General features: G+C 34.4%; 1 protein-coding gene across 1 annotated transcript; it reads left to right on the top strand.

Annotated features, from left to right (window-relative positions):
* The first annotated feature begins 4,503 nt into the window (after positions 1 to 4,503).
* LOC110802651 (SNF1-related protein kinase catalytic subunit alpha KIN10) lies at positions 4,504 to 14,939 on the top strand. The gene is made up of 11 exons (XM_022008089.2): positions 4,504 to 4,696; positions 5,141 to 5,334; positions 5,620 to 5,804; positions 5,898 to 6,080; positions 6,623 to 6,754; positions 10,283 to 10,468; positions 10,864 to 10,953; positions 11,030 to 11,113; positions 11,415 to 11,555; positions 13,441 to 13,677; positions 14,441 to 14,939. Exons 2-11 carry the CDS (start codon positions 5,145 to 5,147, stop codon positions 14,552 to 14,554), a joined length of 1,542 nt encoding a protein of 513 aa, XP_021863781.1. The 5' UTR covers positions 4,504 to 4,696; positions 5,141 to 5,144; the 3' UTR covers positions 14,555 to 14,939.
* The last annotated feature ends 2,158 nt before the right edge of the window (positions 14,940 to 17,097 follow it).

Raw genomic sequence — 17,097 nt, forward strand, 5'->3', positions numbered from 1 at the left:
GCCTTGTGCTCGTGCACCATGCCCTTGCTCGCTGCATTCGTACCGCATGGGCGACGAGCTCCTTTGTTCGTCGTCGCATGCCCGCACTATACAACACCCCTTAAGGGTAACACGTAGCGTCCATTGCTTTGTGCGTGCAAGTTATATGAGCGAATCGCATAAAAATTAAAAATTTTATTTTCAAAATTAATGACGAATTAATAAATCATATTAATTTCATAATTTTAGGGCGAAAAATCAAAAATTTATTAATTTATTGATTTCCGATTAACATGGATTCAAGTCTAGGTCATAAAAATTTAAAATTTAACATAAATTTACAATTTTTATGGTGGTTTTTAATCATAGGTATCTAATTAAATTATAACTAATTATGAAAATCAAATTAATTCTAAATTATTCCAATTTTCAACAAATTAATCATAATTACAAATTAGATTGCATAATAAACAAAGCTAGGCATTCAAACTTGTTAAACATATACAGTAGGTCAATCAAAAATTCAAGATTTAACAACAAGAATCGCAAATATTTAATTTAACATCTTAAATTTACGAAATTTTGCGTTCGAAAAACTAAAACCTCCGAAAAGTCATAGTTAGGCTTCGAATTTGAGAATTCTGGGTTCGGACGAAAAATACCTTTTTTGTCAAAAATTTAGAATGCCTTTTACATGCGGAATTGACACAAAAATCACTCAATTTGGATGAGTAACGAAGAAACTGCCGAAAAACTGCGTACGTATAATTAAATAAACGTAATTTGCAATTAATTAACAATTACGAAAATTAATCACCCCTTTTAAATCTTGCAAATTTGTAATATTTAACCATGTTTATGCAATTTAGATTATGAAAATAATAAGAGGCTCGTGATACCACTGTAGGGTTATGATACATATGACAATTCATAAATCATGCGGAAAAACCATATAGCCAGGAAAGCATATTATTTACACATAATCATTTAGCATAGAATAGATGCATACATGTTGTAGCGTGCCTTCCCTAGCTGCGCCCGAACCGAACAAGAACAAGTCTTTAGGACTCCAAATGTCGTCCCTCCGTAGATAGTCCACAGTACGTCCGGATCCGCCTCAAGTTAGACCAACTAGAATTGCCCTTAAGGTGCTTAGGAATTTCGGCTAGTGTTTGCAAGTGTATGGCTGATTTTATTTCAAAAACTTACCCTTTGAATACTTCAATCGTACCCATAAATTGTGACCCTAGGCACCTATTTATAGGAGTATGGAAAAGGAATTGTAATCCTACTAGGATGTGGATTTGCTAGTTAGAACTTTATTAGGACTCTAAATAACAAAACAAATCTAATAGGATTAGGATTTTAATCTTTGCACAAATCCTAATAGGATTAGGATTTCCCGCACAAGCATTGCACAAGCCGTGCACCCGCGCAAGCCTTGCGGCCCACGACAGGCGCACAGCCCACGCTGCTGTGCTCTCGCGCGCGCGCGCGCCCTTGGCTGGGCCTGGCCTTGCGCTGGGCCTGGTCGAGGCGTGCGTTGGTGCGTGTGGCTCGCTGGGCGATGGCCTGACTTCGTGCTGGGCCTTCGTCTAGCGGGCCTCGTCCGATGCTAATTCGTACGATACGCTTCCGATTAAATTCCCGATTCCGGAATTCATTTCCGATACGAACAATATTTAATATTTCCGATTCCGGAATTAATTTCCGTTTCGAACAAATATTTAATATTTCCGTTTCCGGGATTATTTTCTGATTCCGATAATATTTCCGATTCTGACAATATTTCCGTTTCCGGCAATATTTCCGATTCCGGCAATATTTCCATTTCCGATAATATTTTTCGATACGTACCATGTTTCCGTTTCCGGCAACATCTACGACTTGGATAATATTTATATTTCCGATACGATCCATATTTCCGTTTCCGGCAATATCATCGTTTCCGGAGTATTCATTTCTTGCTTGTGACGATCTCAGCTCCCACTGAAACCAAGATCCGTCGATTCCGAATATCCATAGATAGAGTATTTAATGTCATTAAATACTTGATCCGTTTACGTACTATTTGTGTGACCCTACGGGTTCAGTCAAGAGTAAGCTGTGGATTAATATCATTAATTCCACTTGAACTGAAGCGGCCTCTAGCTAGGCATTCAGCTCACTTGATCTCACTGAATTATTAACTTGTTAATTAATACTGAACCGCATTTATTAGACTTAACATAGAATGCATACTTGGACCAAGGGCATTATTTCCTTCATTAACTCCATTGCTAACAAGTCTTTGCTCTGAACAGATTGCTGATGGTCTGAAGCGACAATTTTTTTTTTGATGGACGAGTCTTTGCTGTGAACAGATTGCTAACAAGATTCTTGGTCTGTCTGCTCTGAACAGATTGCTAAGGATTGCTCCAATTTGGGAGCAGCATTATATGGTGAAACCTAGAAGGTCCGCCTTTTTTGTCTTACGTTTCAGATTATTTGGATACTCCTTTTCTAGCCCTTAAAGCTGAAAGTCAAAACCTATGGTTAGAGTCTTCCTCTGGTTAGGTTGCGGTTGTGGTTGGGTTTATCTGCTCCGAAATTTGGCCAGAGAGATTCTCTACATTTTCTTTATGTAAAGTTCACTTGGATAATACAACTATACTAGGTCATTAAGTGCTTCTGAGAGTGGAGACCGGATTTCAAACAAACCAACATTGGTGTTAGATCAAGTGGCATAGCAAATGTTCCAAACAATTGTAATAAAGTTTGGAAGATTTTCTTGTTCTTTAGTTTTGGCAGATTACTTGCAAAGTATACGCATTTGTGATCAGAATTGTGAGACTTGGACTTTTTGCATTAGATTTTGATATCTTATTGGAAATTATATGAATTCTTGACAATGATGTATTCAAATTTTCATAAATAGAGATTCTAGTGTAGTACTCACTACTCCCTCCGTCCCTATTTGTTTTCTCTATATTTTATTTTGGTCCGTTCTTTAAAAATGACTTACTTTCTTATATGGTAACATGTTCCCACCATTTACTCCACTTGTAAACACTCATAAAGTGAAAAAGACAAAGAACCCAATTTCCTTGTAAAATTTTAGACCAACCCTATTAAAGCACATTTAGTCTATGGGGCAAACAATAAAGGACGGATGGAGTATCCAATCTATTACCCTATATTTATTACATCTCTTTTACTCAACTCCTCGAAATAAGAGTCTATTGTAGATGGGAACATCAAAAACAGAAAACGAAGGGAGTAATATATTTCATCTATTTCTGAGTATACTCCCTATGTTTCTTTTACTTATATTTCTGAGTAATATACTTGTATTTTAAGTTCGCAAATTTTTATTTAAAGGTGGTGTACAATAAATATTGTATATCGGAATAAAAGTCTATCCAAAATGATTAAAAGTTGTCTCGGTATAATGTAAAAGTTATAAATTTTATAGTGATCATTTTTTTGCTTTAATAATAAATATCATTTCAAAATTACTAATATTGTAGGAAGATAACTATGTAACCATTTAAAATGTTTATCTATCAAAAAAAATTAATATAAAAGTTAATCAAAACATGTTAGAAGTTACCAAAAAGATAATTCGTAGAAGTTACTCCAATGTACAACAAATTAATATAAAAGTTAATCAAAACATGTTAAAGTTACCAAAAAGATAATCCATAGAAGTTACTCCAATGTACAACAAATTAATATGAAAGTTAATCAAAACATATTAGAAAGTTACCAAAAACTGGATAGAAGTTACTCCAATGTACAACAAATTAATATAAAAGTTAACCAAAACATGTTGGAGTTACCAGAATCAGGATAGAATTTACTCCATTGTACAACAAATTTGCATGCACAAATTCTTATTTACAATGGGTGTACAATAAATTGTACATCAGAGTAAAAGTCGTTAACTCAAAATGTTTAAAAGTTAAGCTTATATATGTAAAAGTTATCTATTTTTTAGTGATAAATATTTTCATTGTAGTAAAACTTATTTCTTCAAAATCACTAATAATGTATTACATTAATCATTTAACCATTTAAAATGTTTATCTATCAACTTTTTTACTAATATAAAAGTTAATCAAAACTAGGTTAAAGTTACAAAAAAATGGGTAAAAGTTATCTTGGTGTACAATAAATTTATTGTACACCTTGTGCGCGCAAGACCTTTTGATTTGCATGCAAGACCTTTTATTTAAGTTATTACGATAGAGTTAGCTTTCACCTGCTTTAATCTCTCTCTTAAACCGCGTGCTAAATATTTGTGTTTCGCGTATGCGAAGGAGAATGTACAACATAGTATGAACTACAAAGTACTTTTCAAAAGTACTCATGATGTAACACACTACCCACAAAATTTTCAAAAACTATTCTACAAATACAACTAGCTTAATTGATATAGAAATGTTATACTATGTAACATAAGAATTCAGATCGAATCTCGTCTAAATTGTTCGAGAATTGAATATCATAAAAAAAAAAAACACAAAAAGAAAAAAAAAGAAAAAAACCTAAGTCAATCTCCAAAAAATCTTTTTCCCAGAACAATTACAAACTACCCGTACATCGTCTTCTCTCCCGTGTTCTCCAATTCCCATCTAAAGATCTGAAAAGGGCGTCCTTCGAATTTCAGCATCAAACTTTTTCCAGAAAATCGAATTCCTATTTCACTCGCGCGCGCTCTCTTTCTCTCTCCTAGGTAAATCACTCAATTTCTTTCAATTTTCAGTTCTTTCGAATTCAATTTTTTAAGATTCGGGGAAGAAATCGAGTTCCAGAATCACTTTCTTTCTATCTCTTAGGTAAATCACTCAATTTCTTTCATTTCTTAAATCTTTCGATTTCAAATTTGTTAGATTTGGGGGTTTAATTTTGTTCCAGCTCCATTGATTGATGATTGAAATTTGGGTGCTTTTTTGTCATCTCTTTCACTCTTGCTACAAGGAAACTTTGAGATATTCAATTAATTTATATGCAATTACCATATTTTTTCAACAGGGAAATAGTTAGGGATGTAGGTTATAGAAATGATGTTTTTTTGCGGGATATTATTAGGAATATGCAAATAATGAAGTATGATTTTGGTATAAGGGAGATTGCTAGGAATGTAGGATATGCAAGTAATATGATTTTTGTGGTACAGGGAAATGGATGGACACGGCGGGCGAGGGGGCAGCAGTGTGGATGTGTTCTTGCAGAACTATAACCTTGGTAAAACTCTTGGCATTGGTTCATTTGGCAAGGTGAAGATTGCTGAGCATAAATTGACTGGCCATAAAGTTGCCATTAAGATATTGAACCGCCGGAAGATTAAGAATATGGAAATGGAAGAGAAAGGTACAATTTTACTTTCCCATTTAACATTCGTATATTTATATGAATAATGTGAGGGTATAAATGTATAATGTATAGCTATTGATGTTTGATTGCTATTTTGTTGTTGTGTTTTACTTGTTCTTTGGCTAAAGTAAGATCATTTTTCTGGGTATAAATGTATAATGTATGGCTATTGATGTTTGATTGCTATTTTGTTGTTGTGTTTTATTGATGTTTGATTGCTATTTTGTTGTTGTGTTTTACTTGTTCTTTGGCTAAAGTAAGATCATTTTCTGGGTTTTGTAGTGAGAAGAGAAATCAAAATCTTGAGATTATTCATGCATCCCCATATCATTAGACTTTATGAAGTTATTGAAACTCCGTCGGACATATATGTTGTGATGGAGTATGTCAAGTCAGGAGAACTATTTGACTACATTGTAGAAAAGGGTAGGTTACAAGAGGATGAAGCGCGTAATTTTTTCCAACAGGTAAAATTTTCTTATCTTAGCTACTTTATCATATTTCTCTAATGTATTATGCCTGTGTTTTTAATTAGTTTTTGTTGCCTATCCTGGAGCCAGATAATATCAGGAGTAGAGTATTGTCACAGGAATATGGTTGTTCATAGAGACTTGAAGCCTGAAAATCTTCTATTAGATTCGCATCACAATGTGAAGATAGCGGATTTTGGTTTGAGCAACATAATGCGAGATGGTCATTTCCTCAAGACCAGTTGTGGAAGCCCTAATTATGCAGCCCCAGAGGTATGGTACTCTGAACTTCTGTTTGTAGTAAAACTGTACAACGAATTATTTTGTTCATTTTGACCTTATTAGCCTATGTAAATTGAGTCTACAGCCTTTTTTTGAGGTGGAGAATGAATTTCATAGCCTAATTTGAAATTTAGCTGTTTCTTGAAAATTTCTCTTCATCTTGTCTAGCTTCATAAAACATTCACTTACCTGCACCCCATTATATCCTTGATTAGCTTAAAAATTTATATGTATCCTTGATTATATCAAAGTTATTTATTTCTGTTTATCCCGTCTCACCTTTCCTGGTTAAAGTTGTCCATTATTATGTCAAACATTTTGTTCAAAGAATAGCATTTTAGTATATGATCAGTCTGTACTTTATTCGAGCTGGTTCTTATACATTTATGTTGTCATTTCTTTCTCCATATTACATGATTAAAAATGTGCCCTGTGAGCAATGGTAGCTAATGTCATCGATAGATGTTGTCCTACAATGCTACCCTGTATGATACTCTTTCTGAAACATGATCTAGCTTTCTCTGTGCACTTAGGTAATTTCTGGGAAACTCTATGCTGGTCCTGAGGTTGATGTTTGGAGTTGTGGCGTTATCTTATATGCTCTTCTTTGTGGTACCCTCCCTTTTGATGATGAAAACATCCCCAACCTTTTCAAGAAAATAAAGGTACGTGCTAATCTGATTTTTGTTGTTGTTTAATAGCTACCAGGTCATGTGGCTTTTTTTTAATGCATTTATGTTAAATGTTGAATTTTTTTTAAAGCCTTCTGGCACTGCAGTTCTTGTAGATTTATCACTTGCATATGTGTGCGCCGTGACATGAAGGGATTTTATCCTCCTACATGAAACCTAGTTACTATTTTTTAATTTATGCGTGACTTGATGCTTGTGATTTTGAAATTTAATCCTTTTACTAATGCTCATTTTAGTTATTTCTTTTATTTATTCGGAAAGATACTGATCATTTGTTAATAAGTAATAAGATAAGTTAGTGGAAGAAAGACTTGAGATTTCCTTGTTATAGGAGTAAGCAAGAACTGCTTATCATTTAAGAGCATTATCATCCTCAAACTGCTGTATCATTGAACTTTTGGAAGCCGTTATAGGAAAATGAGAAAAAAGAAAGAAAAGAGTCACTTTGTTTCATTTGAAACTGACGAAATTTGATTCCTATATTTCTTACAAGTGTTCTTACCAAATATGATACACATTTCTTCTTTTCTTTTTCCTCCCTCACTCTTGACTCCTTCATATCACAAGTTTACAACAACCTACTTGTTTAATGTCTCACGAAGACCCTCTTTTGCAACCTTTTCTCCCTGTTTTTATATTTCGCTTCCACATTTCCCCCTCTTTTCTTCACTTTATGATTGTGATTCTCTAGATCTATGAAGGTGCATTTCCTAGGAAAGTCCCACTTTGTCATGGTTGACTAAAAGGTAGCTGGAGGATCGGGCAAACGATTATTTAAGTTACCATGGTATGGGGGACAGGGACAGATCATACTTTGCATTTTCATTTGTTTGTTTGTAGGTATCAAAGAGGAAGGAGAGATTTCAAAGAACTCTGCTTGACGAACAAGTGTTAGATCTGGTCCTAGAAGTAGATTCCTTGTCCTTACTCCCTCGAGGTTGGGGTTTTATTAGGGGAGAAACATGAGGCAACCTCTTTTCTTTTGTTAAGAAGCTATGATTGTTGGGAAAATCTCAGAGAAGTATAGTAGTTCAACAGATCAAATAAAATAATTGAGAGTTTTGATCGCTTTTGCTAGACTTCGATGATATGATAGTTTTGATCACTTTGGCCAGAGAACTTGAATTAGCTAGCTAGGTCTTCTTTATGATATAATAGCTTTCTGTGTGGATGACAAGTAACATATGGACTATAGAGATCCAAAGCCTAAATTTGAGATGTATTAATACTAATCACAGGCTCATTCATCTTGTTTAGTTGTTTTTCTGTTCAATTACATTCTTTAAGAAATAAATATCTGAATTTTCAATTCTGGAATTTGAATCAAGTAAGTTGACACAGAATTTGAAATGATGGATTCGGATATCTTAGTTTTCTCAAACATACAATTTGGAATTGAATGATAGGATTTGAATTAAACGGAGCATTTGAAATGAATTCCTTGTATCCAAACATTACCTTGTAGCTCTTCAAAAGATGGGTAATAATGGGCTTGGGAGTCAGCAAATGAGGGTGTCCGACTGTCCGCTGTGGTAGGTTGGAATGTTGGATGTCAATAGCTCGTGAAAGGTGCAACAGTCTTGCTTGTTCTTTTTAAGTGTTATTTTAGAAATGAGGGGAATAACTCTTAAGTTAAAAATGCTGGTATGTGACATGATGTTAGTCTTGCTTGTTCTTTTGAGGATATAATATATATTGACAATTTGGGGATGGAGCAAAGTTTTGACTTGGATAAAAGATTTATATTTGATATCTTGGAGATGATAAAACTGTTGACGCTGTTAGAAGATTATATTTTCTGTATGACCTATCTCTTGGGAAGTTGGGAGAAGATGAGAATAGGAGTCCAATCCTCATGTTTTGATTTGCGAGGTCCTAAACCATCCAACATTGATATACCGTTACAAAGAAAATATGAGTCACCAAACTGTCAACACTTCTTTTTAATTTTGTGATAGCACACAGTTCATGACTTCATGCATATCAAATAAGAATCAAACTGAAACCTGTTCTCATTCTGGGTTGAAGTGTTTTTGAGGGACTGGGGAAATGCTGGTGTTTTGTTATTGTTGTAAAATCATTTGAAGGAAGAAAACAACAACGAAATTTTGGGGCAAACAAAGGGAAACATTTTTGTTGACCATATTTTGAGTGGTGACGAAGGCGGTTGGATTTTTCTTACTCGCGCTGAGAGCCCGAGGCCAAGCAGCATGTTGGAACTATTTTGGAGTCACGAAGTCTTGGTGTTGTTGGGAAACCTGCAAAGGCGCTTTCTTTACATTACTTCGATTCTAAAGTCACACAATCTGTTGAAAGTGTGATAGGCCATTAACTAGCTTCTAAAATCACCCAGAATAGTGTATTGTAGTTATAGTTAGTTCTATATTAAAGCCGTTATATCAGAAACTTGCCACGATGGATCATTAGAGTTGCGACAAATGTTTAGAACATAATTTTTCATAAAATATTGTCATATGTTAGACTATATAGCTTTATGTACAGTTCCAACATAACGAGGTTAAACTTACCAAAATTTCTACACGGGGATGACCGCTGCTAATCTATATACTGCCTGTGAGATGCTTCTTCTCTGGCGCAGCAACCATTAATGACACCACAATGATAAGTGCAGCTTAGTTCTTTGAATTGTAATGATTCTTCTGAGGTAGTCGTGTATGAAGGTACTTGACTAAATTGGATCTGAAACCTGGAACAGGGAGTTAACTGTAATGGCTTTGGTCTGAATGGAGATTCTTAACTTGTCTGCTGTTGTATTTATTATTATTCCTTTCCTCTTTTGTGGCTTGCTTTTCCCCCTTTTTTGGGGGTGGGGGTTGGGGATTGGGGGGGAGGTAGGATTTGAAAAAGAAACCATAGAGGATGTGGGGCGTAGTTGATTTATTATTAGTCAGCATTAGTGTGTCTTTTTTTTTATCTGAAAAATAATGTAGTTGAAGCAGAATAACATACTAAGTTGTACTGCATGCAAATTTTACTGCATGTAACTCATGTAGGGAACCTTACAATCTTTTACACATGTAGGTTCTCACAATTAAATTAAAACTAAAATAGTTTATTTTTCTGTAATGAATTATGATTGTTCATTTTTGAAATGATTGTTTAGTGTGTAGGAGTAAATGTTTTGATCAGTTAAATCTATTAGTTCTGCCTCCACGTTCTTTCTCATCTTGTGGTTTGGAAAGGTAGGTATGGTGGTATGGTTGTCGATCCATTTATTGCATGGTAGTGGTATGCCAAAATAATATGAGACTCCTTATCACTTCATGAGCGTAATGTTTCGGTGATTAGTTGGGGGAAAAGGGATCTTAAACCCAAGGATATAATATGCCTTTAGGATTATTTATCTATAGACGTTGTTCCTCTCTATGTTATTGGGTTAATGAAAGTCGTGTTAAATAGGCTGCAATTTATCATTTACAACCTAAACTTCGGTTGTGCGGAAGCACATAATCTTGTTGTCATGTGATTTTTATTGTGTAGGGTGGAATATATACCCTTCCAAGTCATTTATCGCCTGGGGCTAGAGATCTGATCCCGAGGATGCTAGTAGTTGATCCTATGAAGAGGATTACGATCCCGGAGATCCGCCAGCATACCTGGTTCCAAGCTCATCTTCCTCGTTATTTAGCTGTGCCACCACCAGATACAATGCAGCAAGCAAAGAAGGTTTGGCCATGAATCTTTCTGCTGGAATAAATTTATATGCTTTTGTATTGTTACCGCTGGATTCCTTTTACAATTCACTAGCATGCCTTGGCGTTGGTTTGTGATTCCCTCTATATCCGTAATCTTTTGAACTAGGAGACATCCGTGACTATGTCAGATGACCCCATCTTCTAGTTGATTATTTTTTGGTGCATAAAATTTGCATTGGTCAACTCCATAACCAGTATGCTTTTGAGGATAAGTGCAATGCCCCCGAGAGATATGTGGACATATCTCAATGATAGTGTTCTGTAACTTGTTACTATCTCAAAAAAGTTCCGTGACTTGCATATGCAGCTTTTCTTCTCTTTTATCCTTTTGCAGTCAAATTTTGAACTAACCTTTTACTTCTACAGATTGATGAGGAGATACTCCAAGAAGTTGTTAGGATGGGATTTGACAGGAACCAGTTAATTGAATCACTCCGCAATAGACTCCAAAATGAGGTCTTGATAAGTTAGCATTTTGCATTTTTCTATTTAAACACTGGATCTAATTTCAGATTTATTACATTCGTTATAGGGGACTGTTGCATACTATTTGCTTTTTGATAATCGCTTCCGAGCTTCAAGTGGCTATCTTGGGGCTGAGTTTCAAGAAACAATGGTGCGTTCATTTTTCCTTGCAGATTTCTTTAGCATGATATTGGTTTCTGATAGACTTGCTTTAAGGAATGAAAATGGTTATATTAATTATGTTGGAACAAATGGAATTTTTTCGCTTGACTAATTGTCTTTTGTACTCTCTGGTTGATGTTACTTTTGGGACATGTCATGCTTCTTGTTTAATTTTGCAAATTAAGTTTCATCTGTTTTTTGGGTTTCGTTTTCCTATACTGCTCCGTTGAAAGCAGTTATGTCAGCCTGCTTCTATCCATTCAATTTATGTATTGCATTCATTTTTTCAGGAGAACAATTTTGGCCGTTCGAATCCAAATGAAGTTGCTTCCCCAGTTTCTGGGCACCAATATCATGGTTATGCGGATTACCAGGGAATTGGCTTACGACCGCAGTTCCCTGTTGAGAGGAAATGGGCTCTGGGATTACAGGTTGGTCTTTATTTACATGGATTGAATAACACCCCCCCCCCCCCCTGACTTCAACATTCATCACTTCATCCTGTCTGTTGGGTGCGACTGGGAGAGTAATTCCTGATTTATTTTGGAACGAGGTTTATTATCAGTTGTCTTGGCCTCATTCACTTATTGGGTTCTTACATTTCTGCTAGGGTTTAATATCAGGAGAGTAACTTCTGATTCATTTTGGATGGGGAATGTGGCAAACTAACCCCATAAGTTTGATGTCATGTGCAAATCAGCCCTTTACCTTTTAAATGTAGCAAACCAACCCCATAACTAATGTACAATGTGCAATTGGCTTCCAATTGCCATTTTTCGACCAATTTCTATCAGATATTATTATTGTAGCCGGAAAACGAATATAGTTTTCTTTTCCGAAATAAAATACATACATACTTGATACTTGTATATTTTTGTATAAGTATACGAAAAATGTCTGGGTATTCTCTTCACATCACTGCTTTTCTCCGTCATATCTTCATCTTCCACCAACTTTTCTTTCCCCTCTATTCATGGCAGCAAGCAGTGTTATACACCATACAATTTCCATTCTGATTATCCCCAATATATTCAATTCCCTAATTGATTATCCCCAATAAATACGATTCCCCCTTTATTACCTTCTACCCTTAACAATTTCAGTCCCTCCTTTAATTATCTTCAAAGCCCTATACAAAATGACATCAAATGATTAAGCTCGGAGGATTTGCATTTTGCAGCATAAAATCTGCTCCACTATAAAACTAAAACAAGTAAAGGGTATATGGTAATTCAAGAATCTTGGAAAATTATGTGGAAGTAAATCAGCAATCGTTCGTAAGTTCGTTTTTTGTTGGTTTCTGTGTTTTTAATATTTTTTTAATCGCAGTCAGTGTTTTACATGCTCTAATTGGACATACACTAATCTTGTTTTAATTGTATAAGGTATTAATTGGGATGTATAAGGAGACTGTTTTTTTTTGTTCGTATGATATTATTTTCCGGCGATTATAATACATTCCGGTGGGATTTGAATGAAAATTCATAATTGGGAGTTAATTGCACATTAGGCTAAACATAAGGGGTTAATTTGCTACATTTAAAAGGTAAAGGGCTTATTTGCACATGACATCAAACTTATTGGGTTTATTTGCCACTTTCGCCCATTTTTTTGGATGGAGGTTTACCGTCTGTTGCCATTGCCTCAGTCTCTTTTACTAGCTTTGTTGCCTTATTTTCCTAGTAACATTATTTTTCTATTATTTCTGATGACCTTACCTAAAGATTGGCAATATGGGTTCTTACATTTCTGCTAGGGTTTATGTTTATGATCTTGGATCTGAAAAAAGAATATTAAAAATTGCGAACTTGTGTTCATCTTATTAGGAGAAGAAGGGGACCCATTTATTTGAATAGGAAGTGTTCACTGACTAGAAGTCAATCGACATGAAATGTGGAAAATGTATAAGCCTTTAACGGATATAAGGTCTTAAACTGATATGAAAAGAAGGCACTCCATTTATTATAGGTTAGTTGAAAGGAATTGGTGGGAAAGGAAGTGAAAGAATAATGTCACTTTCTCATGTTTGGTTTAAGTCTCTTTTTTGGTATGATTTGAAAGGAGGTTTCTTGATGAAAATCTCATCTTACTCGCTCACCAAAGTGAGAACATTTGGGTGGAAGAGAGATTATCACATGGGTTTGTAAAACATGCTTTCCCTATTCTCTGTCTTAAAATGGGATTAGTTTACACTTCCACTGTAAATGCTTTCGGCTATCCTTTCACCCATAAAATGTTCTATTTATGTGAGTTTCTAGGATATCCTTTCCACTAGATTTTGACTAGTTACGGATATATTTTCCTATTTGGTTGCAGTCTCGAGCCCATCCTCGTGAGATTATGACTGAAGTTTTGAAAGCCCTGCAAGAGTTGAATGTCTGCTGGAAAAAGATTGGGCATTATAACATGAAGTGCAGATGGATTCCTGGCATCCCTGGTCATCATGAAGGGATGGTTGATAATCCTGTACATAATTATTTTGGTGAAGAGTCAAACATAGTTGAAAATGATGGAGTGTTGAGGTCTCCCAATGTCGTGAAGTTCGAGGTGCAGGTATGTTTCATGTCTAGCAGCTAATTCGTGTATATTATTGATAGATGGCTCTGTTCATCATGATAATCAATTAATTGTTTACAATTTGCTGACTTCTATCATTCATAAGTCACCTGTGTTTCTGTAAATTACTTGGCTAGCAATTGGGAAAATTTACGAGGGAAATGCTTATGTTATAATGCTTCTGTTTCTGTAAAAAAAAAAGGGATGATTAGTTTGGGCAGCAATGTAAGCATGACACACCCCACCAAGTAAAAAGAAATAAAAGTCACAGTCTAAATTTGGAAATGGAGCTTAAACAATTCATATGTTCCTACTTCCTAGGATAATAGTCATTGTTGTACTTATTCTGGACTATTTCCAGTTCAGTGTCCTATCTTATGTATTTAGGGTAATGAAGAAAAGGTTTGGGAAATAGGATTAGAATCAGATGGTATGTATTAATGATTTGAAAATTGTATAGAGATACCAAGAAAGCGCCTTGTAGAATAGTAGTTATGTGTCTGTATCTAATGAACAGAAGAAACTAATTCTTTTGGATCATTGCATCTCTCATTCATAGTTTAAACAGTAATTTCGTGCCAGGAATTCTACTGTGAAAGATCATATCACCACTCACTACTTACCTCTGCAGTTTGAGTTTCACTAGGCTTCTACAATGTAGTATTGCGCTGTATTAACATTCTTTTCTGTACCGATCTTTAACTTTAAAGGCGTACTTTTGATTTTAACGCATTTTCTGCTGTGTCTTTTATTCGCACAGCTTTACAAGACCCGAGAGGAGAAGTATCTGCTTGATCTACAAAGGGTTCAGGGACCGCAGATGTTATTCCTCGATCTTTGTGCAGCTTTCCTCGCTCAACTCCGTGTGCTCTAGTTTAGCAGTAACAAGCTATTATCATCAAAATTGTCATAGCATTCATATGATTTGTATATATGATCTATGGTTATGTCTGTATGTGCATTATTATCCTTTGATAGAGCGAGTTTTATTGCTGACCTAGGGTGCGTGCGTGCTTACTACCAGGTGGAGTGTTGATTAAATCATGATATTCGAGGAGTATTGTGGTCTCTCCCATCTCATGGTCCGGCTATGTTTGAACTTTACCAAAGCCGCCATCTCTTGTATGCAAATTAGAGAAAGGAAAGGCAATATTCGCCTTTAATATTTTTATTTTCAAAGTATTTTGGATCTTTAAATGTACGTGGTCGACGACCATACCATTAGCCAGGATTAAATATCAAGTTTGGTCTGTTGACAATGTGCTCGTTTCCACTTGCTCGGTTGGACGTGTCGTAGTGCCGAAATCAACGTTTGTTTACAATGGGTAGGTTATCTAAATTGATAACCTTTTAGTTCATCTTGTAGGGGAAACAAAAAACTAGTTGCTTTGTTTTGTTTTGTTTTGTTTTGACTAGCAATTCAGAATCCAAACTAATACTTAATTATGCAGCTATATTTTTTTTGAGTTGCAGAATTAGGTGTAATTTTTTGATAGCTAATGCGAAAGTAGGCTTGCTGCACAATAAAAATAGTGCGCACAAAAGATTTGTGCTATGTTTATAACAATAATAATAAATGTGGGAACGACTTTTTTTAAGTGTACAAATAATTATAAATGGCATATTCCACTCCTCGAGAATTTAATCAATTAAGCAAGTCAAAACAATTTACAACTATTATTTCTTTCTTTTATTTTGCGGGAGAATGTAGATATTTTATTATAGATCAAGATCCGTCAAAGTAAGAACATTGGAGAAGAGTTTTCACATGAGTTAATTCAGAGTCATCCTTTGTATGAATTATATCCCATCTCGCAATAAATTGAGCTAATGTATTTCCTACCCGGCCTGTTAACATGAGATAAAATAAATCATTAAACAACCTTCATATTTTGCCTATATTGTCATAAATTTAAGAAAATAGGAGAGTTATTGACCGCCTTAACCACAATTATCTTATCCTCTTCTTATGTAATTTTTTTCCTTTTATTTCCTTTAGTGTGTTTGAGGGGCTAGTCAACAACATACAAGGTCAGTCTATGCAAAATTTATATAATTACGCCATTTCTTTTCTTATGCATGCATGTTGTTGGCTAGTTGTACTGTTTCCAGAAGACTTATTGCACGTGAGGTTTGAATAACTTCATCATCTTTGTCAAAGTAAACATGCAATAATTTTCATTTACTTGACTTCATTTTATTTTATTTAATTTGTATTTAAGTTTATAGAACAAGAACAAGCCAAATTCATGCACATACTACGTATTGGGTTATATACAATACTATTATTGTATGTGTCTGTTTCATAGTCACTACGAAAATGAAAAAAATTGCAAAATTGACACAGTCTGTATATGTTACGGGGTACTGAATATTTAATTATGAAAAGTTCTTGCACGCACAAGTTGTATAATAAATTTAGTGTACACTATGATAACTTTTACCTAGTTTTTTGTAACTTTTAATACATTTTGATTAAATTTTATATTATAAAAAAGTTGACAGATAAATATTTCAAAAGGTTAAATGATTAGTTTTATACATTATTAGTAATTTGAAGAAATAATTTTGATTAAAATGAAAATTTTTATCACTTTTAAATAAAAAGTTTAACTTTTAATCCGGTTTACAATATTTATCGTACACCACTTATAAATAAGAATTTGTATTCTCATACTGTGCATAATATGTTATGCTCCCTCCGTACTATGCTACTATACATTCAATAAACCTAATTAACCTCGTAATTAGTAGGAAAAAAATATGAATTAGTGTCGACAGTTTAGTTAAAATAATCAACAGATACAAAATTAGTAAATTACTGTAAATATTACTAGTCAAATGGAGTCGCAAGTTGTCGCAATATGGAGAAATTATATTGAACATTATAACATGATTCTTGTGTACCTGGTCCCACAAAATTGAAGATTTTGTAAATTTGTCAAAAAAATGACTAAATAAAATTCTAAAAATTATTTTTCAAAAACTAAAGATTAAAAAAAAATGTAGTACTAGAAAATGGAAAGAGAGTGGCAAGTTCTAGTGTCAATATGTATTGGCAAAATGTGGTCATGCCATACGTCATACATCACGTGTCACAAGAAAATCAAATCTGGCCAACTTTTATTATGTTGAAAATTAATTAATTAATTAAAGATCAGTTTTTTGCAGGTTTTGAGCATAAGGAATATTACTCACATAAATTTGAGACAGATTCCTGCTGCCTAAAGATTTCACCAGATTACTTTTTTGTGTTAATAATTCTGTTCTTCTTGGACCTTTTCTTCCACATTTCAAGAAAGATCATAAAAATCATTGATCAATTATTACGGAGTATCTTTTAGGTGGCTGGTGTTAAAGTTAACGCCAACCACTAATCGTAACCCCGTAAGCTACATTTTCTAACCTATGGAAAAA

Source organism: Spinacia oleracea, chromosome 4 (assembly GCF_020520425.1).
Source record: "Spinacia oleracea cultivar Varoflay chromosome 4, BTI_SOV_V1, whole genome shotgun sequence".
In the NCBI taxonomy this organism is placed as follows: Eukaryota; Viridiplantae; Streptophyta; class Magnoliopsida; order Caryophyllales; family Amaranthaceae; genus Spinacia; species Spinacia oleracea.